The sequence below is a fragment of the Aythya fuligula genome, chromosome 11 (assembly GCF_009819795.1).
Source record: "Aythya fuligula isolate bAytFul2 chromosome 11, bAytFul2.pri, whole genome shotgun sequence".
Lineage (NCBI taxonomy): Eukaryota > Metazoa > Chordata > Aves > Anseriformes > Anatidae > Aythya > Aythya fuligula.
Window position 1 is genome coordinate 20,602,409 of NC_045569.1, and position 27,445 is coordinate 20,629,853.

The 27,445-nt window shown below is 52.3% G+C and overlaps 2 protein-coding genes across 8 annotated transcripts in view; both read left to right on the plus strand.

Moving 5' to 3' along the window:
- GLCE (glucuronic acid epimerase) overlaps window positions 1-12,005 on the plus strand; it is a 44,068-nt gene extending 32,063 nt beyond the window's left edge. For 4 of the 6 annotated variants that reach the window (XM_032195018.1, XM_032195019.1, XM_032195020.1 and 1 more), the window contains 3 exons: window positions 924-1,486; window positions 4,795-5,040; window positions 8,085-12,005. In XM_032195018.1, coding sequence (XP_032050909.1) covers window positions 937-1,486; window positions 4,795-5,040; window positions 8,085-9,109 — 1,821 coding nt within the window. In that variant the 5' untranslated portion in view covers window positions 924-936 and the 3' untranslated portion in view covers window positions 9,110-12,005. Of the gene's footprint in view, window positions 1-923; window positions 1,487-4,794; window positions 5,041-8,084 lie in introns of those variants that run through there. The other 2 variants (XR_004253777.1, XM_032195022.1) reach the window with 2 other exon arrangements.
- A 4,638-nt stretch (window positions 12,006-16,643) lies between these two features.
- On the plus strand, window positions 16,644-27,249 carry PAQR5 (progestin and adipoQ receptor family member 5). 2 transcript variants are annotated; one of them, XM_032195069.1, is made up of 9 exons: window positions 16,644-16,764; window positions 19,396-19,448; window positions 19,701-19,871; window positions 20,042-20,169; window positions 20,238-20,443; window positions 20,725-20,851; window positions 23,402-23,498; window positions 23,852-23,993; window positions 24,163-27,249. In XM_032195069.1, exons 3-9 carry the CDS (start codon window positions 19,821-19,823, stop codon window positions 24,408-24,410), a joined length of 999 nt encoding a protein of 332 aa, XP_032050960.1. In that variant the 5' UTR covers window positions 16,644-16,764; window positions 19,396-19,448; window positions 19,701-19,820; the 3' UTR covers window positions 24,411-27,249. The 2 variants fall into 2 exon arrangements, with proteins under 2 accessions (XP_032050960.1, XP_032050961.1); XM_032195070.1 differs by lacking the exon at window positions 16,644-16,764 and adding an exon at window positions 16,923-17,222.
- Window positions 27,250-27,445: the final 196 nt, after the last annotated feature.

The following is a 27,445-nucleotide window of genomic DNA, read 5'->3' on the forward strand; positions in this document are numbered from 1 at the left end:
GGCTTTCTGCTGAGGGCCTGTCCTCCTCCTGTGCTGGAGAGGATCTGCTCACTGATCCCCAGGGGATTTCTCAGCCTCTCACAGCGTGCCATGCTGCTGTGTTGTCACAGCCCGGGGTGAATCGTTGCTCGGTACGATTGTCTGGAGAAAGAATGAAGGGGAGAGCTGGAAAAAAAAAAAAATGCTCTTTTAGGTGTCTCTACCTGTCCCCTTCTCACAAAATACTGTCATGGGGTGCACCTGGCAGCACCTTACACCGAAGCAAGGCTCTGCTGGTGCTTTATTCGATGCTAAATTAGGAGGAGCTGTTGATTCCCTTGAGGGTAGAGAGGCCCTACAGGGAGATGGTGATGGCTCAGACCACGGGGCGATCACCAGCTGTGTGAAACTTAGCAGGAACAAAGGCTGGATCACAGTGCCAGGGGGTGTAGAAAGAGTAGGTCCAGAGGAGGGCAACAGATGGTGAAAAGTCAGAGGGTGAGGTGTATGAGGAGCGTCTGAGGACCAAGCCAGAGGTGGCTCCATGTTGTGGTTTGCTCTGCTCAGAGCAGGCCGAGGGGAGGCCTCATGGCGGCCTGCAGCTCCCTCAGGGGGAGCAGAGGGGCAGGCACTGAGCTCTGCTCTCTGGGGACAGCGCCAGGACCCGAGGGGATGGTGTGGAGGTGGTGGCGTCCCCGTCCCTGGAGGTATTGAAGAGATATGTGGTTGTGGAGCCACATAAGATGGCTCCACAACCACATACCTCTTCATAGAGGTAGCTACAAAGGGAAATGGTTTAATGATGGGGTTCTTCTGTAGGTCATGTTGATAGTTGGCCATGATGACCTTGCAGCTCTTTGCCATCCTCAGTGATTCTGTGAACGGTTCTGCTGTCAGGCCTGCTGAGCACCATTTCCTAACCCCGTTTTCCATTTATTTTTCAGGTATGGTGTGAATATGCGTTGCCTGGCAGCTCGGGTCAACTACAAGACTCTGATCATCATCTGCGCCCTCTTCACGCTGGTGACGGTGCTGCTGTGGAACCGATGCTCCTCGGACCGGGCCGGCCCTTTCCCCCGCAGCCCCGGCAGCCTCGAGCGCCGCGGGGCCGCCGCCAGCAGCAAGGGGCCCGCACGCGACGGGGGCCGGCAGAGCGAGGAGGCTTCGCCCCAGGAGCAGCAGAAGGCTCCCCCCGTCGTGGGAGGCTTCAACAAAGCCCCGGGGCCGAAGTATGAGGAGATTGACTGTCTGATCAACGACGAGCACACCATCAAAGGGAGGAGGGAAGGCAGCGAGGTCTTCCTGCCGTTCAGCTGGGTAGAGAAATACTTTGAGGTTTATGGGAAAATTGCTCAGTACGATGGTTATGACAGGTTTGAATTCTCTCATAGCTACTCCAAAGTATACACACAAAGAGCACCTTACCACCCGGACGGGGTCTTTATGTCCTTCGAGGGCTACAACGTAGAGGTTCGAGACAGAGTGAAGTGCATAAGTGGTGTTGAAGGTTTGTGTTCAGCATTTTTTTTTATAGTTGAAATGCTTCTTAAATTTACTGTTGTTATTTGAGATGCACAGGGATCGTAATTTTGTCATGGTGGTCCAGATAAAAATCCCTTTACTCAGAGAAGTCTTGTGGAACTCGTCGTACCGAGTTTTGGGATTTCACCAGCTTCCTTCCTGCCTCACAGGTGTTACCGCAGCCATCTCCTGAGGGCCAGGACACTTCTCTTGCAGCGCTGCTGTCAGGTGTTGGCATGGTCATCGACACTTGCAGCATCTGTCAGGGAGCCAAAAGTATTTTTCAGACAAGCAAACAAAACCAAAAAAACCCACAGGCCTGGCCCTGCTTTCTGCGGAGACTCCCCCTTCCCTGAGGACACGGGTGCAGCAGCAGGGCTGATGCTCACTGAGCCAAACGGCACCAGCGGCAGCTGTGACACCGCCCGGCTGCTCCACATTCGGCTTTTGTCTTTGTGCTCATGGTGCTTTAACAACATCCACACTCCCTGTGTGGCCAGGGCGGTGCTCCAATTATACTGGTCAGACCATCCGCCCGCTGTGGGCTGCTCCAGAAAAGCCACCGATGTTTTGCTCAGCGTGGGATTAGCTCTGTCAAAGCCTGGCCTTGTGCAAGCTCTGAGTAATCAGGGTATGGGCGCTGGGAAAGGCTGAGCTACCCTAAGCGATGCCAGGAGGTTTCGAAGAACTGCCCGTGGGCTTGAAAGGCTCTTAGAGCCTCCTCTTCTAAGTCCTCACATCAAATTAAAGCACCTCTCCAGTTCGTGCTTTCGCTAAACTGCGCCGTCAGTAATTAGTAGGCAAGGTCTCCCTGTGTCTTGGCAAAGATTTAATCGCAGGAAATGCTTGTTGGGTTTCAAATTAAAAAATTAATGACTTAAAAAAAAACTATTATAGAATGTGATACTGTGACCCCTTGTAAATTGAAGACCAGGTTTCGCTTAAGGACTAAAACACATTAATTTTCACGCATCGCAGTGATTGGTGTTGCTCTGCTGTGTTGATGTGAGCTCTTCCCCTGGTATGGTCACTGCAGAGAGCTGCCATGTCGAGCAATTAATTTGTCTGTGAAGAGTTCATGCAAACAAATGCACGGGGCATGCCAGTCTTTTTTAAGGTTTCTTTGTTTTCTTAGCTTGGGCATCACCCAAACGCGTGTTTCTCATTCAGCATTCTTTATCTGAATTTCAAATCCATTTTGGAGAAAGGAAGCTCGCAAACTTTTCGGTAGATATTATGTAATGTGACAATTAAATTAGGCTATTAAAAGGGATGATTTCTTAGTTTGAACTCTGAATCTTACCTACACTTGTTTTAAAGAGCCTCACCACAGTGTTTTTCAGCATTTCTGTTATTACTACTTCAGTGTCAGCAGAGAGGGAGAACACCATCACGGCTCTTTTCTCATGTTCCTGTAATAAAGGCAGGGTTTGAAGGAATTGCTCTGAAAGTGGTCATACAAAAGAGGGAAAGGAAGGTGATGAGGGCACTATGAGAGCAGGACGAGCCTGCTCTGAGCAGGGACTTCCCCATGCTTTGTTACCAAAGGTGCAAACTCACCCTGGTAGCTACAAATCCCTGGTGTGAGTGTTGTTCTGCTCAGGTTTGGGCTGCGAGAGGCTGAGGAGAGGGGTTTGCCTTGCTTATTGCGGGGGTAATTGCTGGCTAAATACACCTTGGGGATATAAATAGTAGCTACGGGTGCTTGTTTTGGTGTTGGAGGGTAGGACGTAGGTCTGGAAGCACCGCCGGTTTTTGTACGAAATGCAGTGCTTCAGTGAAAAACCTAAATCCGGTAAGAACTAATTCTGAGGCAGCAGATCCTGCAGCCTCTTGCCTGGCCAAACGTGCACGCTGGGGACCGCGAGGCTCAGCGCTTTGCTGCTCTCTTTGCTTAAGCCTCGAGAAACAAGCGGGGCTAACGCTGGCCAATTTGCTTAGTCATTTGTAAACCTCGCATTTTTGTAGCATGTGATTTAAGAGCTGTCACCGTGAAATGTGGTGCCAGAGCCTGGCTTTTGTGAAGGCAGGAGAGTTATTGGCATCCAGCAAATAGGTTGGAGAAATAGTTGTGTGTTGTAGAGAAGGAGATTTAATATTAAAACATTTTCGCAGGTAGTTTTAGGCTCTTGCCTTGCATCGTTCCAGCCCCAGAAATCCTCATATTGTGGCGTGATAAAAGCCTCGTGTTATGTTTTCACCTTCTCTCTTTTTGCAAGGTTAATGTGTTGTTATGTCCTATGACCTGGAGAATTTAATCTTGTCATCTTGTATAAATTTCAAGTAAAGCTCTTACGGCAGATTTCTTTTTTTGCATCTTTCAGTCTCAATGAACGCACTCTTTAACTGAAAATGCTTAACGTTAATGAGCGAGCTGGCTTTCAGGAGTTGAGATAATACACGATATTTAAATGTTTCCCGTGATGGTTTTCTCTTCAGGCAGCACTCAGCCATCACATCTCCATCAGTAATATTTATTAGGAACGCGAAGCACAGAAATATGTATGAAAAACCTATCTTTTTCCATTGAGTTTAAGAAGTATTTTCGTTGCACCAGGTTTCAGGCAAAATTAGTTTCTGAGCTTGACATTGCCAAAGGGGAAAATGGTGCAAATGCCAACTTGCTTGTTTTCATCTTCCTTTTGTGCCTGCAAAGGCTTACAGTGCTAAATGTGCTGGGTTTCCTGCAAGAGGGTCGCGGTGATGGATTCCCACTTTGGGTTTAAATGCTGAGGTTGGGTATTTGTTCCCAAAAAAACTCAAGACTTTGGGAGAGACCTAGGGAACGTGTAATTGGAGCAGTTTGTGGGTGCTGCTACGCTGCTCTCTGAGCATCAAGCAGCTCTATCCGAAATGTAGGCAGAGCTCACACACTTAATTTGGGAAGATTGATGCGGCGTTAAAGGGATTGTGCTGTACGTAACGTCATCTGGAGATTTAGTGGTCCCCAGGGTAGGGGGAAAAAATCTATTAGGGCTTTTTAAATGTATTTTAAAATAAGTATGACGCTTCAGTAAACAATTAAATGAGAATGCATGGAAGGCCACGATAAGGACTTCTCTGCCCTTCCCCTCTGCTCAGTTCTGGCTGGTCACGGATGCCAGTGTAAATGGGAGTAATTCGTTCCTGGAGATGGACTTTCCGTGAGCCTAAATCACAGTGCCGCCTACAAATATCGTCCACCAGAAGTAAAGCAGTGATGGGGAATGGAGGAGGAGGAGTGTGAGGGGCTGCAAACGCTGTTTTTTTTTGAGGATGTGCTGTTAAAACACTCATTTTCTCCCTCTCTGGCAGGTGTACCGTTATCCACGCAGTGGGGACCTCAAGGCTATTTCTATCCCATCCAGATTGCACAGTATGGGTTAAGTCACTACAGCAAGAACCTGACGGAGAAGCCACCTCACATCGAGGTGTACGAAACGGCCGAAGACAAGGACAAAGCCGGCAGGTCCGCGGAGTGGATGGTCCCCAAGGGCTGTTCTCTTTCCACGGTGCCCGACAAAGCCAAGTTCACGAGTGTTAAACAGTTTGTTGCTCCAGGTGGGTTATCGTAAATATCTAGCAGCTCAGCCACGTTTGTTCATTTGCTCAGATGCTACCGAGGGAGCTTTAACTTTCCACGATTTAATGTGGTTTTGGACATCCTAAGTGACTTTCCATCCTTAATAACCTCTCCTGAAAATGCCGTTTTGTTCCTCTACCTCTGGAGTTTTTCTTCTGTTGTCTCTCCAGTGCTGCTTTTTGCAGTACCGTTATTTTAATGAAAAAACGTGTGGATGTACACATGGAGGGCAATGCAGCTTGACAGAGAAGCTCGGCTCGCATTTCCTGAGCCTTTTAGCTTCTGTTCCAAAATAGAAGCAAAAATATTTAACCAGTTGTGAAGGCTGGGAAGTGGTGCTGACGTGTGGTAAGCCTCTGCTGAGAGATGACAGATAAAGGCTATTTTCAGCCTTGAGCAAATGGAGCACGTGTGACGGGCCGGCTGGACCCTGTGCTTCTCTTCTTTGGGATGCAATTATTTTTGCAAAATTGGAGCACCATGCAGCCCTCAGTTCTGGTTAACCCAGGTTGCCTTAAACAGCGCACAAGTGCACACGTGCAGTGTTGGTATTTTCAGAGGGCAGGGGATGGTTTTTTTTTTGTGCTTTCTGCCCTGAGCTGCTGCTTCAGGAAGGATCTGTCTCCCTAATTAGATCAGCTTCTATGTTGGAGCGATTGTGCGTAGGCAACAAATGTTTTTCTGAGGGTTTTTACACCGCTCTTTAAGGGAGGAGAGCAAACCCTATGGATAGACGGGCACCAAAAGCTCCTCCAGTGACTCCTGGCCAACACAGACGTGATGTTGGAGGGACTTTGCTCACCGGCGTGAGGCCCCACTCCCCTGTAGCAGCTCCTGCGACTCGAGGTGCTGCTCAAAGCTGCCCCCACCACGTCCCGGCTGATCCTGGAGGTCTGGGGCTGCACACAGGCTCTCGTCGCCCATAGGGGCACGAGGTGCATTTTGTTGCTGCCTCTTGACTTTTAAAATATTCTGTTTTGTACTTAGCCGAGGTTTATTTTGAGAAATTCATTATTTCATGCAAGGGTTTCCTTTGTGCTAGGACAGGCTCATTAATAAGGACGTAATGTATTTTTCTTCAATCAATACCCATTAGAATTAATGAGTCCATTACTTAAAAAGACAATGAAGTAATTTTCAGTTGGCACCTTAGGCCTGGGTCTCTAGGGAAAAAATGTCGAACACTCTCGTGTCTTTGTAGTAGATAAATACAGGGAGAGGAAAGGCTAAGAGATCTGTTATGTATTCTCTCCTCATCCTTTATTGATGGCAGAGTAATCTGCGGGGCTTGAAGGCCACAGTATGCATCCACTCATCTTGGATGGCCTTAAGTAATGGATTTATGGGTGCTTAAGGCTGTGCAGAGAACAGGCAGCCTTTGGTTTTCCTTCGCTTCTGAAAACTTTTCCTCTATTATAATTCACTTTGTTATCACACGAGCGTTTATTTACAAGGAGCCATAAAACGTGGCTGACAGGAATTGCGAGCGCAATTTTTTTAATTAGGTTCTTCATCGGAGCAAAATGTTGCGTGGCAAAGCGCTCTGCCTTTTTTTTTTTCTTTTTTTTTTTTTTTTCCAAAGGCAGATGCTGATCTCCCAACCTCAAAGGAGGGAAGCTTTTACTTTCAAAGACTTGAAAACATGACATTCAGTCAAAATAATAGGTACGCCACAATAGCAGCCTACAGTGCGAGATGTGGAAACGGTCGTGATGCAAAATGCAATAGATTAGCTGGGGAGATAGGGAGAAGCCTCTGTTATTCAGGGAAGGCTGACCATAACCCACTTTCTGCGCACGGAAATATTTATGGGATATTTCACACATCAAGAAGTAGCAAAAAAAAAGAAAACAATTGCCTCACACAGGAGAGTTTTATTCCGTGAAAAGCCGTTAATTCAAAATGACTGTCTGTAAGTGTTTATCATCCCTCTGTGCCTTCAAAGCTATAGGATTTGCGCACAGCCTTACAAACTAATTAGCCCTTTGATCTTCTGGTGGAGGTTTTTTTGGGGAGGAGTTGATTTTACATTTTAAAATCTAGCCTGAGAGAGAACACCGGGTTTCATTATGTGGTATTGCCTAGGAGCTTTATTTAATATACATAGATATATTTTAATTAAACTGAGTTTTGCCAATGGAGAGGTTAATAAATAATTTTAACACGTTAGCCTTTCTATATTATTTTCTTTTTCCTTCCGTTAAAATAAGCAGAGCGCTGGGTTTTGGAACATGTTGGGAAAGAAAAAAATCACAGATGTAAATGTTAGTCCCAGCGGGATCCTAAATACTTGCTTCTCAGCACTCCCAGCTTGTTTGCTGAAAGCAGAGCTTTATTCAGAAATGCGGCTCTACCAGCGACGCCCCAGTTTTGTTTTGCTTTCTGCCAAGTTAAATTTCCAGTTTGGAACAAAAGGGTGCTTGTTGGCTTGTGTTTTGAGCTACTGAAGAGGAGGCAGCGAGACACCAACTTCAGGTGTCCTGCACGCTCAGAGAGGGGAATTTATTCTCCCCTGGTCTTTCTCTTGTCACCCTAATGCCTGCTTGGGGTTTTTGTTCTTGCAACGTGGCTGCTGCACCTCATCCTTGTCCCTGTGTGCTGCAGGAGTCCAGCTCTGTGTACTCCTGGCACCAACTGAGTAATATCCCCCCGTTATTTGCCTTTCCTTAGCTTTCCTACGCCCCAAATTGTGCCAGTCCCTGCTGCACCCCTACATCTTCCACTTCTCAAAGTGTTGGACCAAGCAATTTGTGGAGCCCCCGGTGCTCCTGCTCGGCGCAGCAGCGCGTTACCGTGGGATGCTCCCTGCTGCCGCGCACGGATTGACATTTATGCTTAATTAAATAATACATGTACGGAAAGAAGAGGCCGCGTGAATTATTGATCAGCTACCCTAAAAGCTTTTGGATTTTGTCTGCTAACTGCTTGCCTCTGGAAGCTGCACTCTCACTTGCTATCTTAAAGAGTTTTGAAAAAACGAGGGCTTTACGGCTGACAGGTTTTTGTTTGTTTGTTTTTGCAGAAAATACCGAGGGGGTGTCTCTGCAGCTTGGGAACAGCCGAGATTTCATTATCTCTTTTGATCTCAAATTCGTAACGAACGGGAGCATTTCCGTGGTCCTGGAGACAACGGAGAAGAACCAGCTCTTCACCGTGCACTACGTCTCCAACACCCAGCTCATCGCTTTCAAGGACCGGGACATCTACTACGGCATCGGGCCCCGCACCAGCTGGAGCACCGTCACCAGGGACCTGGTGACCGACCTGCGGAAAGGCGTGGGCCTCTCCAACACGAAGGCCGTGAAGCAGACCAAAATCATGCCTAAGAAGGTGGTCAGGCTGGTAGCAAAGGGAAGGGGCTTCCTCGACAACGTCACCATATCGGCCACGGCTCACATGGCGGCTTTTTTCGCTGCCAGCAGCTGGCTGGTGAGGAACCAGGACGAGCGGGGCGGCTGGCCCATCATGGTGACGAGGAAGCTGGGGGAAGGCTTCAAGTCCTTGGACCCGGGCTGGTACTCGGCCATGGCCCAGGGCCAGGCCATCTCCACGCTGGTCAGGGCCTACCTGCTGACGAAGGACCACACGTTCCTCAGCTCGGCCCTGAGGGCCACGGCGCCTTACAAGCTGCCGTCGGAGCAGCACGGGGTGAAAGCCGTGTTCATGAACAGGCACGACTGGTACGAGGAGTACCCCACCTCGCCCAGCTCCTTCGTGCTCAACGGCTTCATGTACTCACTGATCGGGCTCTATGACTTGAAGGAAACGGCCGGGGAGAAGCTGGGGAAGGAGGCGCGGGTGCTCTACGAGCGGGGCATGGAGTCCCTGAAGGCCATGCTGCCCCTCTACGACACCGGCTCAGGGACCATCTACGACCTCCGGCACTTCATGCTCGGCACCGCTCCCAACCTGGCCCGCTGGGACTATCACACCACCCACATCAACCAGCTCCAGCTGCTCAGCACCATCGACGAGGCCCCGATTTTCAAAGAGTTCGTCAAGCGGTGGAAGAGCTACCTACGGGGCGGCAGGGCAAAGCACAACTAGAGCTGACAACCAAAGCCCCCGTGCCTGCTGTCGGCGGGAAGGGTTGGCTCCTCGGAGCCCGGCGGAGGTGCATTTCAAAAAGGTTGCATACTCAATTTTTACAGACCGTTTCAAAGAAGTGATCCTTAGAACTGATCTCCTGAAATTATTGCATTCCAGTGTGAAAATGTTTGGGTCTGATGGGTAGGATTCGGGAACTTCAGCTCGCTCGCCTGTCCTTAGTGCTCCACCGTGAAGTTAGCCGCGCGACGCAAAACCCCTTCGTGCTCCTGAGCTGGGGGACGTCTTGTTTTTTTTTTCCGTTTTGCAGGAAAATATTTACAGAAGCCATACAGGTCTCTAAAGTCCAGCACTTGCCTGAGAAGTTAGTATGTGGCCTCCTTAAAAATGGAGTTCTGTGTGTATATGTGGGAACCGCGTAACGGATCGTGGTGTAATGCAGTCGGTGTGTATTTCCTTGTAGCCTGGGTAGTGGACAGTGTAGCTTTTCCAAGGTGTTTCTTTTTATATGGATTCTTTTCTTGGGGGTGAAAAACACCCAGTTTTTTTTAATTCTCTGTACGGAGATCCTTTATCTGTATGGTTTCTCTAAAGATGAGTGGGCAGAAAACCCACAGACGGCGTTCAGGCTTCAAAGTCACGTCACGTTAAGCACAATTCGGTGGGGCACGTGGGCTGCGGAAAGCCTGCGACCATGGCACCCCTTTTTTACGAAGCCAAATTTACGAGGTTTGCTGGTGTCATGTCCTCCCTGGTAGCTGGAATCTCGTGTCGTGGAGCCCAATGTTTTGTACTGTATTTTTTAATTCCATCCGAGAGGTTTCCGTCAACATTGGCAACTTCATTCGCTGGGAGACCTGTAGTAAATTCCTGAGTGTGACGTGGAGCTCGCCTTGAGTAGCGCACAGGAAATTTAGTTTGAGCTAGGTAACGTGGTCCTATGGCGATTTTCATTTTTAACCTGCTTAAGTATATATCCAGCACTTTAAAAATGTAAATTACCCAAAGGGCTTTCCAGCTCCCTCTGTGCTTTAACATCAAGTTTTGCCTCTGCCGGCCGTCTCGCTCGTATCGTCAGGGGTCGTTCCGTCCCCGGCCCTGGTTTACTCGCTGTGCTTTGTCGTCGTGGCTCTGCCGAGCGAGCAAGGGGACCTGTGCAATAACCAAACGCGTCAGAACCCAAACGCTTTTACTTTCCTGTCGTAATGCAGGAGAAACCAGGCGGTTTCTTTCTCGTATTTATAACTCCTTTACGCCCACCGCGGGTCTGCCTTCTCAGCGTGGAGGTTCCTGGTTGATGCAGAAGAGTAAAACCAACCGATTGCATCACTAGATCGGTATTGTTTAGTTTGGTAGCGTAGCAAATATCAGGTCATCAGCTCTGTTAAGGCATGCTGGTGTTTGCTTTCCGAGTCCCGGGCTCGAAAGCTCCCGACATGCACCAGCGTGGTAAGGACATGTACTAGCTTTGGGGTTTTTCCACTGATCCTATTACATGTTGTATGTGTAGGCGGGGGCTGAGCTTGCGGTGTTGGTATGGAGAACAAAGCTGATTCAAATCACAGAAGCGCTGGGCACAAGGACAATGTGCATCTTGATTTTTGGTTTGTTTTCTTTCTTTTATAATGCTTTTTTTTTCTATTTCTTGCAGATATTTGAAGCAACTTTATAATTACTTGATCTCTGCAAACGCATGCTATATGATCATATCAATTAATGTGAAAAGTGGATGTCACAGGAGAAATTTCAATACCAAAGTTAGCAGAGGTGAATTTTTGTGTTTGTTTTTTTTTTGTTGCTTTTACATACATGTGTGCACACACACAGAAAACAACCCAGAAAAATGTGCTTCCTTTCCAAATGACTGGTCCTCACTACAAACAGAAACATCTTTCTCCTGCGTGTTTCCTCCATCTTTTGCCCATTTTGGATTTGGGGAATTTAGAGAGACTATTTGGGTACTGCTCAAGAGAGAGTACCGGTGCCTTACTGAGGCCACAGTTTCCTCTTTTATTATTTTTTTTTTGTTTTTCTTTCCCCTTTTTAATGCCAGTTTAAAAGTGCAGTGATGCTTCATTGGAATCAGCCCAGCAGGTAGAGGAGCTCAGAAGCGATAGCTGGCAATGCCAGCGTGGTCGGTCGTGTCAGACCACCTTATCCTGAACATCTCCACTGCATTTCTGTTGGCCTTTGCACATGTACAAACTGAACCACCACCACCAGAGGTTGTAGAAGTGAAGAGAATTAGTGTGGGGGCTTCTCCTTTATGTTTGCTTGGTTGTTTTTTTTTTTTTTTTTTTTTTTTTTTTAATAGAGTTATGCAGTGGGAAAGGATTTTTGGACATCGGTGCCCATAATGTCATTGAATTCACTTAAATTTTTATTCCTGTGCTTTTTCAGTCTACAAACTGACAAAGGTCTTAGAGACTAAGATCTGTTTAACCTTTCCATGAGGCTTACTGTACATAGACTTCATTGGAAACATCGTACGCATGGGTATATGCAAACCAGTGACACAAGCACAACTGTACAAGTGTGGCAGTGCTGTTTTTCTCAGCCATTGTGCAAGACATTCACTGAAAGCTGCTATTTTCATTCACCTTGTAATTGTACTTTATTTTTTCTACATTTTTACATGTGGGATATACACCATGTGTTAAATATGCAATAAATTGTTTACAGGATGCTCTTGTAAAGGGTAGTCCTTTGTAAAGCTGTACAGACTTTGCAGTTTAAGCACAATGTGCACATGTTAGTTTTATATACGGCAAGACATGACTTTTTGCAGAAGGAAAGGTTCTACTATGTTTATATACAAAGTAAATGGATCAACGTTTGTGCTTAATGTAAAGCTGCTTTATAAGATTGTAAAATAAATTTTTTATCTTAAGACAAACACGGGGCCTTTTCGTTATTTCGGTGTTTGCCTTCCCCCTACTTGTGGTCGCAGGTGAGTGCTGGTTAGCAATCGTCTTGGTGTCTTTTGAGATGTCTTCTTTTAGGGAATTCTGGCAGGTTTTTGACTCGAAATAGGATGAAAAATGTTTTTACTTCAGCAGGTAGGAGTTTCTGATTTGGGATAAGGCCCAGAGGTGCGTATTCTGTCTGCTCAAGTAAAGCGCACACAGATGTGAGTTATTTCTGCTAAATGCGTCTCATTTGGAGTTCATCTAATTTTTGTGAGGTGAGTTTTAAATAACTGATCACTGAAGAAACGCCCACACGAAGCTGAGATTGAGTAATAACCTGTGCAAGAGGAGCACCAGTCTCCTATTTTCAGCTAAAAGCGTGCAAGTCCTACTTTTATCAAAATTCCCCCACAAAGGGGAGCTGAGGTCAGCTGAGCCCATCTCCACCACCCTGTGCCGGACACGCTGCCTCCTCCCTGGATGTGTAAGTGCTGCTAAAAGTGCTCCTAAAAGTGCTGCTAAATTGCTGTTAAATTGCTGTTCCACCGGAGCTCGCTGGGCTGTGGCCAGTTGGCGCTGCCGTAGCCGCAGACCCGACCTGCCCGCGGGACATCTGACTTGGTCGTGGATAATTTTGGGTGGCTGAAACACGCCGAGCGCAGCTTCCCCGGCCGGGCAGAGCTCCCCAGGCTCTCTCCCAGCGGCGTGGGCGAAAATATTGATTTTCATTACTTAGCAGTTGAAAAATGTATGAATTGAAAATAGAAGGGGGTTTAAATATGTTGTCTTGGTGATGAATTTGAATGTTTGCTGCTCAGTTTGTGGTGAAAGGAGATACATTTACCATCTGCCGGGGGTGATTGATAACTCCCCTGTATGCATTGCACTTCCTGCATGTTAAATAGCTGCTGCTATACTTTACTAATCTCTTCCCAAAATGGAAGGAGCTATTTAAGTGTCGAGCACTCAGCATTTAGCGTATTCAACAGGGCTGAGTCTTGCTATGGTGAAGTGCAAACGTTGAAAGACGTCCTGGCACTCGCTGTCTTCAGGACGGCGAACATTTTAATAGCTCAGCTTGTTGGCTCAGCTTGCCACAGGGGCAAGGCAGCCCCAAGGGGATGAGCTCAGGGGCTGCAGGTACCCGAGCTGGGGTTTCTCCAGCCGTGCTGTCCCGCAGGGCTGCTCAGCTCCCATCCCGGCCAGGATCACCTCCAAATCGCTGGGGGTTTAGGGAACTCCGGCACCGAGCGGGCACCCGTGGCCCCTTGTGTGCAGGAAGCATCGAAATGGATTTGCTGCTGCAAACCCCATTACCAGGGAAAAAAAACCACCAAATCCAAATGGCATTGCCTGGGTGGGGAATTCTACCCCATTAACTTGATCATAAAGAGCTCTTCTTACCGAAATCCCTTCTCTATCCCAAGTGCTGGCAGGGCTTGGCGGTCTGATGGACGCTGTGCCGCTCTCTTTTTGTTTTCCCCTTGTTTGAACAACCAAATGTCAGCAGAAGCAGCTGGTGGGAAGGGAGCTGCCATTTCCCTCTGTCCGGGGACCTCAGGGTGCCTGCCGTGCGCTCAGCCGAGGGCACGGACGTGGTGCCAATGCGCGCGGGGTGGCGGGGCAGAACCACCTGTGCCCCTTTTGGTGCCACGGGCAGGCAGCATTTACAAGAAAACGAGGATGAGGAAGGTGTAAAGAGGCCTTTTCCATCACAGCCTTGCATCCTTTGGCTCCGCAGGGTTTTTGCTCTGGGTTTCCACAAGGGTTTGGCTCCTCCTCGGCACCCGCTCCCCGCGGGCAGCGCCTGTTCCCGGCTGGCTGCCAGCCCCCCCCCCCACCCCAGCCTCATCCCGCAGCGCCCGCGCTGGCACCGTCCTCCCCCTGCCATGCCCTGCGAGCAGAACCTGTCAGCGCATCCATTCTGTAATTAAAAATATTAATTAAGACAGGCCAGAGCCAGAAATCCATCGCAGGCGCTGCGTGGTGCCAGCAGCCGGGTCCAGCTGCGTGCTGGGTCGAGGGATGTGCCTGAGGGGGGTCGGGGCTTTCCATATGGGTCCCTTCAGCCCCACAGGGCCACCAGGTCCCCACGATGTCCCCTATTTCTTATTTAAGGCATGGGCCAGGCTCCGGGGCACAAGGACCCCCACGATCCCTGTCCACCCTGGCCTTGGGCAGGTTTGGGATGATTTCTCAAAGCGCTTTCCCACCAAATCCTCCACTTTTTATCCTGCTGTCCTCTCCTTTTTCTTATCCCCAGCTTTCCCCACCCAGCACAGAGCGAGGTGAGGCAGGATCCTGCTCGGCTGCCTGTGATGGGATGCCCTTTGGGATCAGACCCCTCTGTGGCAGGATCCAGCCCCGACGCAGAGCTTGAGGCAGGCCACGAGTGATGTGGAGAATTAAACCTGCGTAATTAAACATGCAGGCTCGGGGCTACATTAAATATTAACCAGCTCTCCCTTTGCACTCCGTGAGCGGCTCGGCGGCCGTGCCGCAGTGATTCGGAGCAGGCGAGGGATGCTCGGCTCTCCCCCGAGACCATTTTTCTCTCTCTTGGAGGTTTTGGGGAGCTGTGAGCGCTGGGGAGACCCCTTCCCACGCTCGGTCTTTGCCCCATCAACTGAAATTTGGAAAAAGGCCACGTCCAAACCCTCCAATTAATTTAAATAAAATGATAGGGGAAAAAAAAAAAAATGTGACACGGGGCCGAATGTGACCCCCAGCTCCTGGCTGAGTCACGGCTGGGCAGCGGATGTGTGACCGCAGCTCTGCAAACACACGGCGTGTCCCTGCGGTCCCACGGGCTGCTAAAAGTCACCTCTGTGCTGCTGCCGCCTGCCTCCACCTCACAGCTGGGAGCTGATGGGAACCTGAGCACTGCCCTGCTCAGCTTGGACGCACCCCACGTGCCTGCTGCAACCCCGGTGGGACACCCACACCGCATCCATCCCCATCCCATCCCATCCCCATCCCATCTCTGTGGCCTCCGTGATGTGAATCCTGCAACTTTCCCCCTGCAAATGCCTTTTCCTGTTGCCCTGCTAGCTCGGTTGTGTTCCAGCTCCGTTCCTATCTAGCTGCAAAAAAAAAAATAAAAAAATTACAGCCTGGTTCTGCCCGAAACTCGTAAAACACCTTTTACAGCTGGGAAGTTTCCACTGGTTTCCAACTGGCCGCACCAGTTGCCGCAAGGCTTCGCTGTGTTGCCACAGCCCTGCTGAGCACGGCGGGGCTAAACCCACCGGATTTGGGACCACGAGGCTGGGCTGGGACCAAAATCCTGTGGGGCTGGGAAGCAGGGAGCCGGTGGGGCCGGTGCCATCGCCGTGCGGGTGCGCGCTGCCCGGCGCGGGGTCAAAGTTCCCGACCGAAACCTTCCCTGGCAGAGCGAGGTGGAGGGGCTGGCAGTGAGCAGCTCCTCGCTGCCAGCATTAATGAGCAGAGCACCGGACTGGACGGCTTAATAGGTTCGTGTCGGCGACTGTATGAGAACAGCCAGGAGTCGTTTTCAGGTTTTTCCCCGGGTTTCTCACAGCGCAGCAGCGGACTTCATCCTTTCCGGCGGATTTGAGCGGCTGCGGCTCAGCCCCGGGCAGGCAGGGGGTGAGTAGAGGAAATCTTCACCTCGGTCCTCGCTGGGCAGCACGGTGCCACCCAGGAGAAGCTGTTTTGGGGCACCTGGGGAGTGTGGGGGCACTGCGAGGTGAGGGCATCTCCCCCTGAGGTGTCCCGACCCCTGTGTACCCCACGGGCTGCCCCTGAAGGTGGCGTGGGCGTGGGGTCCCAGGGGGCTGGGGATGCCTCGGAGAAACATCCAGGAAATGGTTTGGAGGAGAAAAGAGGCAGAAGCACAGGAAATGGTTTAAAACGCACGCTAAATGCCAAAAGTGGGAGGAGGACACGGGGCTGTGCTGGGCCCCTTGGGGACAGTGGCCCTGGTGTCCCCCGGGGGCTCCACAGCTGGAGGCAGACGTGCCTGCGCCCAGCCCGGCCACGGCCACATCCTCCCCGTGCTCCCAAAGCAAATCCAAACGTTGTGCTGCTTCGCCAGCAAGGGTGGAAAAACATCGCGTGGGCTTTGCTGTCCCCACTCCAGCCTCTCCTCAGCGCTGCGCTGGGATGAAACCTTCCCTGCGCTGTTTAGGGACGGCATCACGTTGTTAATCCGAGTGAAAGGGGGCTCCGAAACCCAGAGCCGTGTGGGTCCAGCTCCCCAGCGCCGGTTTCTGCCGGCACAGCCTCACCTCCACGGGAGGAATTCCTTGCCCAGGTTGGGCAGGGCTGGTGCCCGACGACCCGATTTGACCCCCCATTAGCCCTTCTCCCCGGGCTCTCAGACGGATGCGCTCCGCCTGGATGCGGCTCTGCCGGCTGCTTCCAGTAATGGCCACGCAGCGCTCGGCACCGATTCACAGCCCTCAACCCACCTCAGCCACTAAAACATCGCTCACGGCTGCCCGGGACGCAGCAAAAAAAAGAAAAAAAAGGTTTTGTGGAGGGGAAGGGGAAATGCGCCGGGTTTTGTGTGTGGCTGTGGGAGCAGCCCCGTGCAGCGCGGGGACGGAGCCGTCAGGGCAGCGACGCTGCGGCGTGGGCCGAGGATCCTCTCCTTGGTAGCACCTCCCTCCCCATCCCCGTGACGGTTTCAACTTTTGCAGTCTCCCTGGAGACAGTTAAGCAAGTTTCTGGTGTTTTCCGGTGCTAAAGGGCCCTGGGAGCCGAAGATGCATGGAGAAGCCTGTGAGTTAATATTTTTTCCTGCCCTTATTCTGCTTCCTCACTGCCTCACTGAAGCCGATCCAGGGCGCAATCCGACAGAGTTTGGCCGCAGCAATTTCCGGTTTTGTTTTGTTGTTTCTTTCTTTTTTTTTTTTTTCTTTTTTCCTGTTCCACCAAGACACGAGCCAGAATTAATTCGCTCCTAATCGCGGCGCGCAGCCGGCTGGGCTGACCTCCGCACGTCCTTCCCTGCGCCCAGCGGGGACCATCCCCGGGTGGGACCCTCCCGGCCCCATCCCCGTCCCGCCGGTGCCTGCTGCGAGCCCGGCTCTTGGCAGAGCTCCCCGGCCCTTCCTGCCTCGCCTCCCTCGCCGCGAGCCTGCCCGGCCCCGGCCCAGCCATGCGGGCTGTGTTTGTACACAGATGAGTAACAGCTCCGGCGCTCGCACAGCGCCCAGCCCGCTGCCGGCAGCAGCGCCGTAAGTACGGGCACGCTCGCTCCTCTTTCCCTGCCTCCAGCAGCTTTTGGCAGCTCCTCGCTGTCCTCTGTGCTCCTGCGCTCAGGCCGTGGGGGGTTTCCAGCCGGGGGAAGCTGGGGTTGGTGCGATGTGGGGTGCGCGGGGCGGCCGGGAGTGTCCCACGCGTGCCGCAGGCGGCTGGAGGTGGGAAGGAGCGGCGAGCGGTGGTGCCGCCGGGGAGGCGCCTGGTTGCTGCTGCTCGTGGCTGCTGTTCCTGCAAGTTGCATCCCAAAATGTTTTACGAGCAGGACGAGGAGGGATGGGAGTGCCAGGGCTGCAAGGAGCTCACGCACGTGCCTGAGTCTCGGCAATTTGGGGCAGCCTTGAGCTTGTGTGTGTACTTGAACTTGTTCACTTGTCTCCGTGCCGGAGCAGTCAACACCAGCAGCAGCAAGTCCTGCGATGCTCACCTCGGGGAGCAGCACCCCAAGGAGCCCTGGCACTTGTTTTACAGCTCAACCGGTCCCTCTCCTGTGCGGCCATAAGAAAGCTGTAAAAGTTAATAATTAACAGCTAAAATATTTTTCCCTCCACTGAAATACACGGCTGCCTCCTGCGGGGCTCTGGGCTCACGCGCGTGCGGAGCGGATGCGGTGACAGGGACGGGTACGGGGCTCGTGCGTGGCCGTGGGGACGAGGAGGAGGAGCAGGAGGAAGACAAGAAGAAGGAGGAGAAGGAGGAGGAGGAGAAGGAGGAGGAGGAGGAGGAGGAGGAGGAGGGTGTGTTTGCAGCGAGCTGGGTGAGCCTCCAGGGTTTGTAACCCGCTGCTTGGAAAGCTGCCACTCGCAGAGGTCGCGGCCGTCCCGCCAGCCGCTGCCGTGCCCCTGCCCACAGCGCAGGGGCGATGCTGCCCACATCGAAAACCGCCAGCCCAGGCAGCAGGAAGAAATGGGACTGCAGGGTGTGCCCGGGCTGCTCATGCAGCCTGCGTTCGGGTGACTCATTTTGCTCTTAAAAACACAGGCTCGTGGCTGGGGCTGGCACGGGAGCCGCGGGCGGAGGGCGAGGGCCCCCGCGGGGACAGCGGGGAGCAGCCCGGCTGCCAGAGGCCAAGTCCCCATCCCGGGGACCTGTGTTCCTCCATCACTTCCTCGGTTTGCCAAGGTCACTGTCACCCCGCAGGCCTGTCTGCAGCACCCCGTGCTGCTCCCAGCTTGGAGAACTTGTGAGCGTGGTGGCTGCTGCCCCGTGCGCTGAGGGGAAGGCTCTCGGGCACCTTGCGCTCATCTCCCGACCTCTGGTGTGCCGCCACTGGGCTTCTCCTTCCATTTGGGGTGCAGACACTTTGGGTACCCCTGTCCCTGTCCCTGTCCCTTTTCCTGTCCCTTTCCCTGTCCTTGTCCCCCAGTTTGCACCCCGCTGGTCCTCAGAGCCGCGGCGTGCCTGGGCGCCGACCTCGCCGCATAGCTCGCACGGCTCCCGCGCCTTCGCCCAGATAAGAGAAAGTATTTTTGTTCCGTCCCTTTGTCGCCCTCATTTGTGTTTATATCAGACGTGCCACGGGGACAGGAACAGGCAGAGCTCTGTGCCAGACCGGCCTTTACTGGTGGGGAATGCAAATAAGCAGCGAGAGCCCGGACTCACCGAGCCCCTGGGGGGTTTCCTGGGGGCTGCGCGGGGTGAGGAGCTGCTGGGGACACCGGGGGACAGGTGGGCTGCTTTGGGGCACCGCTGGCACTGCAGCAGCCGAGGAGAAGGTCCTGATCGAAGTCTAATCTTTAACTAAAGGCATTTCCAACTTTATTCTGTGGCAGGTTTATTGCTCTCTTGCCTCGTTAATTTTTTCCCTTCTGTTAACCGCCTCCCAGCCGCTGCCCTCCCTGGGCACCCCCTGAACGTGGCCCACGGTGTTCCCCCCGTGCCCATGGGACACACGGAGGGAGGGTGCGGGCTGGGGAAGCAGAAGGGCTGGGGAAGGGCAGTGCCAGGGGTGGGGAAGGGCAGTAAGGGGCTTGGGCCAGGACCCCACAGCGGCTCTGTGCTGGAGCTGCCACCGGCTCCGTTTGGTGAAGCTGAAGTTACGTGGAGGGAGCAGAGGCACGGGCACAAGCAGGGCAAACACCAGAGGTGCTGCTTGCAGGCTCGGTGCTGCTCTTTGCCCCAAATGGACCTTTTTTCACCTTCATTTCACAGCCCAGGGGTGGAGGCGGAGAAGGGAGCGGCGGAGCTGCCGGGGCCATCAGCGGGTAAGTGCTGGAGACGTCCTGGTTGCTCCGTGCCCCTGGGGTGTTCGGTGGGGAGCAGCTGGGGGGATCAGCCTGGGCACTGCCTGTGGCCCCACATCCCTCCACATCCCCGTGGTGACCTGTCCCTGCCCTGTCCCCTTCGGGACCACATCCCCATGAACGCTTGTGTCCCCCAGGCCACCTGTCCGGAGCACAGGGACATCACCTTGGCCCTCACGGGGCAGCCACATCCCCATCCTTTTTCCTCCCCAGTGCCACGCGGTGCCTGGCCGGGCAGCGATGTGTCCAGGCAGGGTGTGAGGCACCGCCGGGGCTCGTCCCCAAGGACACCGAGCCGCCGTCGTCCCTCGGATCCACCGTCCCCACCACACGATGCTGAGCCTCAAGTTACCCCGGCTGCTCAGCATCAACCAAGTGCCTAAGGTCAGAGCGGAGCCCCTTGCCCCTAAACCCCGGGGCTGGGTGGGATTTGGGGAGCTGACAAGTGGCAGCAGCCTGCCAGGGTGGCTGCAGGTCCCGGATCCTGAGCCGTGGCACCTCGGCTGCCCGTCCTGCTCCTTGGGGAGGATTCAACACCTCTCCTCGCCCCGCAGGGCTACCAGGAGCAGGGCATCCTCTGCGGGTACCGCCCTCCGCGGAGCTCGGCGGCCGCCTGCCTCCTCAGCGTCTTCCAAATGACCAACGAAACGCTCAACATCTGGACCCATTTCGTGCCCGCCTGGTAGGTGCCGACAGGGGAGGTCGGGGAGGGGACGCGCCGGGCACGATGCTCACCGCCTCCACCCCCAGGTACTTCGTGTGGACCCTGGTGGGGAGGCTGCGGGGGCCGGGGGGCCCCGAGGACCCCCACTCGTGGCCTCTCCTCGCCTACCTGCTGACCTGCTGCATCTACCCCCTGGCCTCCAGCTGCGCCCACACCTTCAGCCCCATGTCCACCCGCGCCAGGCACATCTGCTACTTCTTCGATTACGCGGCGCTCAGCATGTACAGCTTGGGTAAGGGTGGCTGGTGACGCCCCGGGGCAGCGAGCCCGGGGGGGTTTCGGTGTGGAGAGGGTGGTTTTGGAGAGCGCTTCTGGCCCGAAAGCCAAAGAAATGGGGTTTGGGGCTTGGTGCCAGGTGAAGCCTGATGGTGTGGCTCTCTGTGGTGCTCCAGGCAGATAGAATAAGGGAAAAAATAAACGATATAAAAGATAAATGATGGCAGGGAAGCCGGTAACCTGTGGGAGCAGGGCGAGCAGCAGCAGCACCCCGCTGGGCATGTTTTCCCTTTCCAGGCTCTGCGCTGGCATATTCAGCGTACGTTTTCCCGGACGAGTGGGTCAGCAGCACCTTCCACCACTGCTACGTCCCCATCGCCGTGTTCAACACCGTGGTGAGCACCAGCCTGTCCTGCTACTCCAGGTACGGTGCCTCCTGCTTCACCTGCCGCCAAAGCTACAGCAGAATCATTAATTAGTGCTGTTAACGAAGCTTTCGAACTGCTGGCTCTATCGTAACCACTTGAGCCTTGCGCTCAGGAAGGGGAAGAAGAGGATTTTTGCTCCGTGTTGTTGGCAAACAGGAATGAAAACAACTGGAGCAGCTTTAATTTTGGGAAGTTCCAAAGGTGTTTTCGTGGGGTGGCAGGAGGAGGCGCAGCTCCAACCGTGCTTGGGCTGCCATCGTTTGTTCTCTGCCATCACCTGCATGCAGGTGGGCTCTGAGCACGGGCTGAATTTTGAGGATGATCTCCACGTGTCACCGACCTGCAGAGGAGGGACCTCAACCTCCCGCAGCCAGCTGCATTAATTTTGAAGCCCGGGCAGCGTTACGTGGGTGGCATTTTGCTCCTGAGCCTCCTTGGACAATTTGTTTTGAATAACTCTTAAAAAATATTTAAAGTGCTCCGATGGTTTCCAGCTGTGCCGGCTGTGCTAGGTCCCCGGCTGCACTTTGGTTCCGGATCCTTCACGGTCGGCACATCCTTGCAGGCTGGGCGTGCAAAGCCCTCGTGCCTGCTGGTGTTCCCTGGGGGTCCCACGATTTTGGCTGCTGTTGTGCTGGGAGCAGGAGGATTTGCTCACCTTTGGGCCGTGGGTTACACCTGGGGCTAGTACTGAGCAACACTCCAAAACCAAGGGAGGCTCCTGGGTGGCGTTGTGGATCGTGCCAGCTGAGGCTGGGTGCTTTGTCCTCGTTTCTTTCTCCTTCTCTTTCCTCCCTCTTTATTTTTGCGCCTCTCTTAATGGTCTCATTAGAGGGGCTTAGCAAAGGAAGCCCGCTGACCATGTGCTAACCCTGGTGCTTACCACCAGGAAATATCAGCAACCTGAGATCAGCTCCAGATTAACCAGGATTTATTTTAATTCTTCACCCGCAAATGTAATTGTCAGCATCTTCCAGCTCCAAAACTTTAAGTATGGTTCTGTCGAAACCACACAGTTATTGGTACGTGACAGAATTGCAGCTCGTAGGGACCGGGTAATTTTCATTATAGAAAATCTGTTAAAATATTAGCTCTAAAATCAGCAAAAGGCTGCTGGGGCAGTGCTGGGGTACCCTGAAGCAGGGTGTCAGCAGGGAACAGACCCGAAATGGAGCCCCTAAGCTCTGTCCTAGGAACACGGCGTCCCCGAGCGGGGAAACCCACGCAGATGGAGCGAGATGAGGGTGCCTGCCCTTTGCAAGATGAACGCCCGCCCGCGTCCCCCGCCCTGCGGGATGAGCAGCCCCACAAAAGGTCCCTTTCATGCCTGTGGGCTTGGCATTTCCCCGCCGACTCGTGCAGGGAAGCAGAAAAACCTGTATGGGCTTTTCATGGGGAGAACAGAGCCCGCCTGAGCCGCCCCGTGCTGGCTCAATGGGGCTGTGTCCCCCCCGATGCCTGGCCCTGCGCCCGGGGGCTCCGCCGGCACCCGCAGCCCCCTCGGACCTGGCCAAAGGAGAGGGCATGGAAACGGGCAAGAGGAGAGCAGTGCCAGGCAGGGAAACCACAGCAGGAAAATGTGGTGGGGGTAAAGCAGAAATAGGTGGAAATTGAGCAGGAGGCATCTCGGCACCGGTGGGGTGTCTCCCTCCGAGCCACCAGCCATGGCAGAAGGCCAAGAGGGAGAGGAACGGGATAAAAGCTGGCAGCTGATGAGCATTGATCGTCTTTGCTGGGTTTCCCACATGTTTTTGGGGTCATACTGATAGGATCTGGTGTCCTTGTTGCATCCAAGTTGTGCTCCTCAGGTGGCAAGAGCAGGCTGGGGACTCGGCACCTGGCTTGCGACTCCGCTGCCCTTCCTCTGGTTTTAATAATGTTTTTTTGTGGGGGATCTAGGTCTTCAGTTATTTTGTGATTTCAGCTATTCCAACATTTCAGCAGCATTAATTTCCTGTGGCACACAATGCAGAATATTATTCCCCATCCAGACGTATGCATTCCTCCTCATACATGCCATGAATATAACCAACAGGCTTCTTGCTCCATTATAACCGGGATTTCATAAAAATGCGACTGCAAATTAATTTACTTTCTGGTTTCAGTAACTTTCTCCGTGCATTCTCTGAAACGATGCTTGCAAAGCAAGATTGTTGCCCCCTGACAGCTTGGATTAAAAACTGAGAGTAAGAACTCAGTTGGAAAGTGCAGGGGCAGGAGGTGTTTAACACCAAGCCCTGTTCCCAGCTCCTGGTGGGCAACAGGGAAACGAGCAGTGCTAAAAGCAGCAAAATCAGGCATGAAAAGATGGTGCAAAAATGATGTTTTTTCCAAGCTGCTTCGTGGCACATCCTAAACCATATCTCCAGGTGGAGGCAGGCAGGCAGGGCGGTCGCTTCCTTCTGGTTTGTGATTTTTTAATAAAAAGGTCCGGGCAGCGTGCGCCCTGCCGTAGATCAGGTCCGGTTTGGGAAGGGGAACAGGGACAAATAGTGCCGGCTCTGCCCTGCTGTGTGGTGTGAGATGCCCGCTCTGCTCTCCTGCAGGTTCCTGGAGGTGGAGCGGCCGCGGCTCAGCAAGGTGTCCCGCACCCTGGCCTTCGTGTACCCCTACCTCTTCGACAGCATTCCCCTCTTCTACAGGGTAGGTAGAGCACTCCTGCGGGCGGCGTTCCCGGCACCCGCACCTCTCCTTGCTGCAGGGTTGGAAAGATCAGCCGCTTCGTCTCGCTCTGAGAACGCTTGGGAAAATAGCTCAACCTTTATTTATTTAAAAAAAAAAAAAAAAAAAAAAAGGGAAAACAAACTCCTGCAGGAAAAGAGATTTGGTTATTTTTTCCTGCGCCGCTCAAAGCGCGGCATTCTTTGAAGGCTGCGAGTCACCGGGTCAGCAGCACGGGGTGGGGGGGACAGGAGGCACGGGGCAGGGGGCGGCTGATGGGATGTTTGGGAACATTTTGCTCTCCTTTTTTCCCCCGCTGCCGCCCTCCTGCTCAGTTCTACCTGTGCGCCCTGCGGGGCTGCGCCGAGCCCGCGGTCGCGCTGCACTACAAGCACACCACCTTCGCCTTCCTCACCTGCTTCATCTTCGCCACTCACCTGCCGGAGAGGCTCGCGCCAGGACACTTTGACTACATCGGTGAGTGCCACCAGGCCGAGCGGGCGCTGCTTGCTTGTTAAACAGAACAAATATTTAGAAACGTGACGCCAGGAGGCAGCGCCTCCCTTGCAGGTGGGCCGCCGAGCCCATGGCTGTGTTTGAGTGCAACCTGGGGGAGTTTCTCGAGGGTTTTCTGGCTTCCTTGCAGGGCACAGCCACCAGGTTTTCCACGTGTGCGGGATCCTGGGCACGCACTTCCAGATGGAAGCCATCATGCTGGACATGAGCGAGCGCCACGAGCGGCTGCTGGCCACCTCGCTGCTGCCCTCCGCCCTGCAGACCCTGGCGCCCATGGGCACCTGCATGGCCATCGGCCTGGCCGTCATCGGGCTCTGCTCCGCATCCCTCCGCTTCATGCCCGAGCCCGGGCACAAAGACAAGCCACACGGCCACTAGGCTTCGGGTCTAGGTGGCCTCCGTGCTGCTCCGCAGGCCAGAGCCTAAACAGCAGGTGGATGGGATGAACGAGGGGTTTATCTGCATTCGCTCCACGAGAAAATATTTATTTACGGTTTCTCGCGAGCGAAACATATTGCACTGTTTTTTTGTACATATAGCTTTAAAGCTGGGAACAGATTACGCAGCGCTTTTAATCAAGTTGGTCTTTCACCACCAGAAATATTTAAAATAATCTTAACGTTTCCTGCAGAAGGGAGATAAGTGCTAATACTTTCCAAAGCAATAGGCATTCATCGGTTCTGCCTTATGGAGGACGCGGGGAGGCACGGGCAGGGGGGTACGAGTGTCCCTGCCGCTGGCTCGGTCCTGAAGCAGACCCCGATGGCAGGGGAGGGAGCGCGCTGTGCGCCGCGTCCCGAGTGCTGAGCCCAGGGCCCTCGCCCTGCAGGTGCTGTCATCCAGGAGGCTAAAACTCAGCTATCCGAGTCCTTGCACTAAACCCAAGTGCCTACCCCATGTGGGACTGAGGGAGACCAGGGCGTGCCTACACTTTGTATTTTAATGAAATAGCTATTTTTGATAATTATCCGGAAAGTGTTGCTCCAAGGGATCTCTCCAGAGAATTGCTCTTTTTGTCCAGCTCATATAGATGAGTCCTGGGGGAGTGAATCTCCATGCAAGAGCTCAGCTCTCACCCCGTGGCTGAGGGCACCCCTGTCCCTCCCTGCCTTCTGGTCCCTCTTGCACAGAAAAGTGTTTGTGGCTCCCCCAGGGCTGGGCTCCACGGTACAAACAGCCCACCGAAGGGGATGGCTTCTCCTCCAAGAGAGGTCCTGAGGGCTTTGGGGACGCTTCCGAGGAGGCTGTCACGTTGGTTTTACCTGATACCTTACAGGAGGTGCATGTGATGCAGATGACTGCTACGGAATGTTATCGAGCTCCTTGATAATCATACGGGTGTGTAACGTGTTTCGCCTATAATTACCTCTCTCAAGGTATACTAGATGCACTTTTGAGTGACAACACAATGGCTCGTTAAAGATATTATGGGACAACTAAGTCTTTTGAAAGCAAACTTTCTTTTGAAAGCTGACCAAGATTTATATTAATATTTATAAGCACTGGAACGTAATTGTTTATTCAACAGTTTTATTTCATTAAAAGAGGAAACTAATATAACTATGGCACTGATGTATTCTGACCTGATTTGGGTAGTTCCGTTTCTGTCTGTGAAAATAATCACTTCAGAGATAATTGCTAATAATTGCAAAGCTTATTTACCTTGTGTATATGTGTAACTGGAAAGGAATCTGGCTCTATCTGCAAGACGTGATTTAAGCTCTGTAAACTTTACATGAATTATTCTAATTTTTTTCTTAGTTGTTTGTTTAACTTCTGAATTTGGGAAGCTCTCTGGTGCTCTTGAGGTGAACTTACTTGCAGGAAAACTACACTGAAAATATAGCACTACATTTTATACTGCCATAATCCCTCCGGATCCTGCAGCCCTTTGCACGGACCCTCTGCCCAGTGCACACCTTAAACAACAAATGAGCGAGTGTGGTTTGATCTTGGAGCAGCGTAGCCAAGCCAGATTTCTTATTCAGTTGGCGACAGGCCTTCAAAAAGCTGTTCAATGTACTTCATTTTATTCACATCAAGAAATAAAAGCTTTGTGTCAAGTTGTAAACAATACAGGACATTTATCTGTTGGAACATGCTGTTCTGTTGCGGCTGCACTCCCTGAACATTGTGCAAACCCCGCTCTACCGGGGCCTTGCACCAGCTGCACGCCGGCCTGAAGCCACAGACACCACTGTTACCACTAGGAACAAAGCTAAGAGAGCATCACTACCCTGCTCTTCAGCTGAGGTTTTACTGCTCTGATGAACAGTGCAGATGTTGCAGATATGAAGGAGGGTCAGACTCAATAGGTACGCGATGTACATGATATGACTTTCCCTGGAAAAGGTTTTCAGGGTGATTTTTGGCTGGAATCCCTCTTTGGTTCTCACCTCTGAACTCCATGCCCAACTTGAGCCTGTTTGCTGTGTGAGCTCTTCAATATAGTCTCAATTTATGTTGAACTCTATACAACAATACCAGCCACGATAATTCAATGGTATTCAAAGTGTGCTTCACCACATTCACAGTCTGCTGATCTTTTACACTTTAGGTAGAAGTCACAGAAAACTGCGACTTGCCTATTCAGCAGGGCAGTTGGCTGTATTTTAGGTCTATCAAATTCCTTTGGGTTAATGTAAAATGTGATTCTGACTATTTCTGAAAAATGCTTAATCCAACAGGCACACATTTTCTCCCGTAATAATCCAACACACAACATGGATTCAAGTAAGTTGGAATAAAGGTGAAAGTGTCTGCAGCAGGAGGTGTGGGGCTCTCTTCTGGAAGTCCTCCCCGGGTGAAGCAGCCATCAGTGAGGTGAGGATGGAGGCTGGATGAAGGTCAGTGAGCAGGAGACTGCGTGCTGGTGCCTGGCTGGAAGCAGGGAAGTTATTCCCTCCCTAGTGACTGAGGCTGCATCGCTACCTCCGCTCGCTGAGGTTTGTGATCTCTAAGGCTGATTAGACTTCTGGCTCCTGCCACTTGATCGGGTAACCAGCACAGAGCTATTTTAGCCTTTTTTTTCCACCTACAGAGACAGAGGAACTTGTGCACATCTGAAAACAAACACACACTCGGTTGCAGACCTTCTGTCTTGCACGTCTTTATCGCCCTGGCATCTGACATTGCAGCACTCTGTACACAGCTTAATTTTAACTGCTTGTATTGTTGATATGTTTTATGGGAACATTAAAAAATTTGTCTGTTTTGATATATTGTAAAACACTGTTTAAGAACTGAAGGTTACCCAGGACACCAAACAGCTTATTGTTATGATTTCTTTTGATATTTTTTTTTCTCTTAAAAAGGACAAGCTGATGTTATTTAGTTAATTTACACTAAAACAAAGAACTTGGCCGGAGTCAGGGGTTTAAGTGAGACTGAATTCAGTCCACTGGAGGCTTTCT

Coding starts and splice junctions, on each gene's coding strand:
- PAQR5 (XM_032195069.1), top strand. CDS start 19,821: ATGCTGAGCCTCAAGTTACCCCGGCTGCTCAGCATCAACCAAGTGCCT. Junction 19,872..20,041: donor GCATCAACCAAGTGCCTAAG/GTCAGAGCGGAG, acceptor CTCGCCCCGCAG/GGCTACCAGGAGCAGGGCAT. Junction 23,499..23,851: donor GCATTCCCCTCTTCTACAGG/GTAGGTAGAGCA, acceptor CCTCCTGCTCAG/TTCTACCTGTGCGCCCTGCG.